The 3,760-nt window shown below is 32.5% G+C and overlaps 1 protein-coding gene across 1 annotated transcript; it reads right to left on the bottom strand.

Moving 5' to 3' along the window:
• Positions 1-480: 480 nt before the first annotated feature.
• On the bottom strand, positions 481-2,446 carry LOC145792882 (uncharacterized). Its single transcript, XM_082874738.1, has 2 exons — positions 905-2,446; positions 481-797 (listed from the first exon to the last, which is right to left on the bottom strand). Exons 1-2 carry the CDS (start codon positions 1,722-1,724, stop codon positions 763-765), a joined length of 855 nt encoding a protein of 284 aa, XP_082730864.1. The 5' UTR covers positions 1,725-2,446; the 3' UTR covers positions 481-762.
• Between the last annotated feature and the right edge of the window lie 1,314 nt (positions 2,447-3,760).

The raw sequence follows: 3,760 nt of genomic DNA, 5'->3' as shown, positions 1-3,760 counted from the left end.
CCCAATTCTGTGTACCTCCCATAATATTCTCCACCCCTGTCTGACCTCACAATTTTAATTTTCTTTTCTGTTTGTTTCTCCACCTCTGCTTTATAAACTTTAAAGGCATCAAGTGACTCAGCCTTAACAAACAAGAGGTAGAGATACATATATCGTGTGAAGTCATCAATAAATGAGATAAAATATCTCTGACCATTCAGACAAGGTGGAGTAAATGGTCCACAAATATCAGTGTGTATGGTTCCGAGAATTTCCTCACTCCTTTTGGCACATTTACTGGTCTTGTTGGTCTGTTTTCCCTTTATGTGGTCCACATAAGTACCAAAGTTGGTAAAATCAAGAGTCGAAAGGACTTCATCATTAACCAATCTCTTTATTCTCTCAATGGAGATATGTCCCAATCTCCTATGCCAAAGAATAGAGGAGGACCCATCAACAATATTAAGTTTAATGCCAATATCACCATGCAAGGTTAAAAGATTTTGTTCAAAAATAGGATCCAGATTTAATTTGTATAAACCATTAATTAAAGTACCAAATCCTACAGAAACAGAGTCTTTAAACAAACTAAAATTTGCACCAATAAACTGAAATTCAAATCCAAACGGTACTAGTCTAGAAATAGAAATTAAGTTTTTGGAAAAAGATGGAATGTAAAATACGTTTTCAAGACCCAAAACAAAGCCATTTTTTAAAACAAGTTTGAAAGTTCCAACAGCTTCGACGTGCGAACACATCCCATTTCCTGAATAGGTGCCTTGTTCACTTCCCGTCGGTTTCCTTAGGCTGAGGAAGCCCTGCATGGTATTAGCAATGTGAATTGTAGAACCTGAATCAATCCACCAATCATATTGATGAGTATTAACAAAATTAGATTCATAACACACAAGAGATATGAGATTACCTTTTTTCTCAAGCCATTTCTTATACTTGGGGCAGTCTTTCTTCATGTGACCATTTTTCTTGCAGAAGAAGCATGCATCCTTATTGCCATGATTTTTAAATGGCACTTTACCAAGCTTTTTCCATTTCTGATCACCTTTGCCCTTTTTCCATTGCCCTCCTTTATGTGTTGCTAAATGAGCACTTTCCACTTTTCCATGCTTCAATCTCTCCTCCTCTTGAACACACATGGTCAAAAGTTCATTGATAGACCATTTTTCCTTCTGTGTGTTGTAAGAAATATGGAATGCTCTATATTCCACAGGAAGAGAATTGAATATGAAATTGACAAGGAATGACTCAGAAATCTCAATCTCTAAGGACTTAAGACGAGCTGCAATGTCCCTCATTTCCATAATGTGCTCACGCACACTCCTAGAATTGTTATGCTTCATTCCTGATAGTTTGTTCATTAGGATGTTTGCCAATGCTTTGTCAGAGCTAACAAATTGCTCTTCAATAGCCCTCATGTAGTTCTTGACCTTATCAGATGGTGGGATTGAGCTCCTAATGCTCTGGCTAATATGTGACTTTATGAGCATTAGACTTAAGTGATTGAATCGCTCCCACTTATCATAAGTACTCTTTTCTGCAGCAGAACTCTTGTCCGTGGGTTCAGGAGGTTCATCCACACAGAGTGCCAGATCGAGGTTCATGCACCCTAATGTTAGAAAGATTTTGTCCTTCCAGTTCAAAAAATTATCACCGTTCAAGAATGAAATACGAGAAGACTCATTAGACATTACAGAGGTAGAAATCACTACAATTACCAAGAACATCATTAATGCTTTGAAACAATAACTATAGTCTGAATCAACTAATGTCAAATTCAGTGACAAATCTAAATCTTCCTGTGGGTAGAGGTCACTAAAATGTATCAGATTTGCTATTACTTTATAATAAGACTAATGGGTTCCAAATATTTAAGGAAAAGAAAACTCATACTTGTGGGTTTAGAGTGTTCAATCCATTTAATACTCAATCCATTATCTTATTCCAATTAAATTTCATAAATAATTACTTTCCTGTGGGACCAAGAAATTATTTATAAAATATAATTGCAATGTAAAAATGCCAAATTAATTTTTAATTTTATGTGACCAAAATACTGAGGATCACATCTTTATGTTTTAAGATGCTGTGGCTACTCTTAAAACAGAATAAATTTTTTTAAATATGGCACAATTTATTACTGTGAGCAAATCCCTATAGTCACAACAAATACATAATCTTTTAATGCACATAATGTATATGACATATAATCAGAGTAATATCACATGAAAAATTCCAAGACCAAACACATGTAATTTAACCTTGTACTAGATTTTGCTTAAAAATTGGACCAAAATAAATTCCATAAGTCCAACACATAGTGTATTCATGCGCTTATTTTACATGAATTTTCAATGCATAAATCATTACCTTAATGCATGTAATATAATATTACATTATTTTAGATAACATGCCAATGAATCTCAAAAATTATAAAAATTAAAAGAACATGTTATAATTCATTGTATGAAATTCAATTGAATTTGCTTACTATTTAAACATGCAATTATAATAAACAAAACATCTTTAACGGCATGTTAAAATTTCTTTATGAAAATTCTAGAAATAAATTCAAGTCTTTTATGTCTTTTAAAATAAACCAAATAAATCCAAATAAAACACGATAATGTCTAATTTCTAGAATTTATACAAAATAAGAGGACGTAGTTTATTTTATTTTATTTTAATGTTTGTCAATAAATAAAAATCAATACTTAATAACATAAAATAATTTTTTCCAAGATGAAATAGATTCAGAACATGAGTAATTTTAGATGCAAATACTACAATCACATAACAGAATGAATTCTACTAATCCCTCTAAGTAATTCATCATGCAATAATCCATCTTTGATAGACATCAAATTAATATTTTAATTCATCAAGTTTCATATACATATATTATAGCCAACAAAACAAATCGAACACACGAAGAAAATTATCATGTCAAAATCATATGGAACATGGGTCCAGCAAGTGTATAAAACAGAACGCAATGAGATTTGGTCTCCATAACATACAATAACGCTAAACAATAAGGACAGAAGATGGCTCTGGTACCAATTGTGAGAATTAAAATAATTTTAATTCAGAAAGAATAATACCTCCTGCCATGATGTTCAAGCCTTTGAATCTTTATCCTTGAATGATCAAGTCTTGAATGTATAAACAAAACCTACTCACAGAACACTTTTATAGAACCATATGTGAAAAATGGAAATAACAGAGTTTCAAGCCTATTCTATTCACAAAATAACGTCTGTGTTTGATGACTATCACAGGCATATATATAGATAAGTTTTGACCCATATCCAAGTGTAACTCCTTATAACTTCCCACCATCAAGGAAGTTGTAATGTCACGACCCCATTCCATCCCTAGTAGAATGGTGCCGTGATGGCCAATAATCTGAGATTATCAAAGGCCAACTTACAAAAATTCACACACAATCAGAGTATACATATGGGGCCTACATGTGCGGAATCAATATATTTAAATCTAAGTAGTCCATAAGAGCTTTGCATAGATCAAATGAAATGATATACATCTTAACATGGTTTTACAACTTGGATACAAATAAAATAAAGTACATATTACATCTTGATTAAAAGGCTTCTCAAGCTGACATATACAAAAGAAGTGAATTAAAACTAAGAAACATAATCTTCAAGAGGTTAGCAAAATGAATCCAAAACAACTTACAAATAACATCTAGGCATCACTTCCTTCTATATAAATGGGAGGGTGAGCTTGGATACTCAGTGAA

The sequence above is a fragment of the Camellia sinensis genome, chromosome 6, assembly GCF_055761805.1.
Source record: "Camellia sinensis isolate YWXY chromosome 6, ASM5576180v1, whole genome shotgun sequence".
Lineage (NCBI taxonomy): Eukaryota > Viridiplantae > Streptophyta > Magnoliopsida > Ericales > Theaceae > Camellia > Camellia sinensis.
The sequence above is the reverse complement of the archived record's forward strand: the minus strand, read 5'-3'. Positions and strand labels throughout refer to the sequence as shown.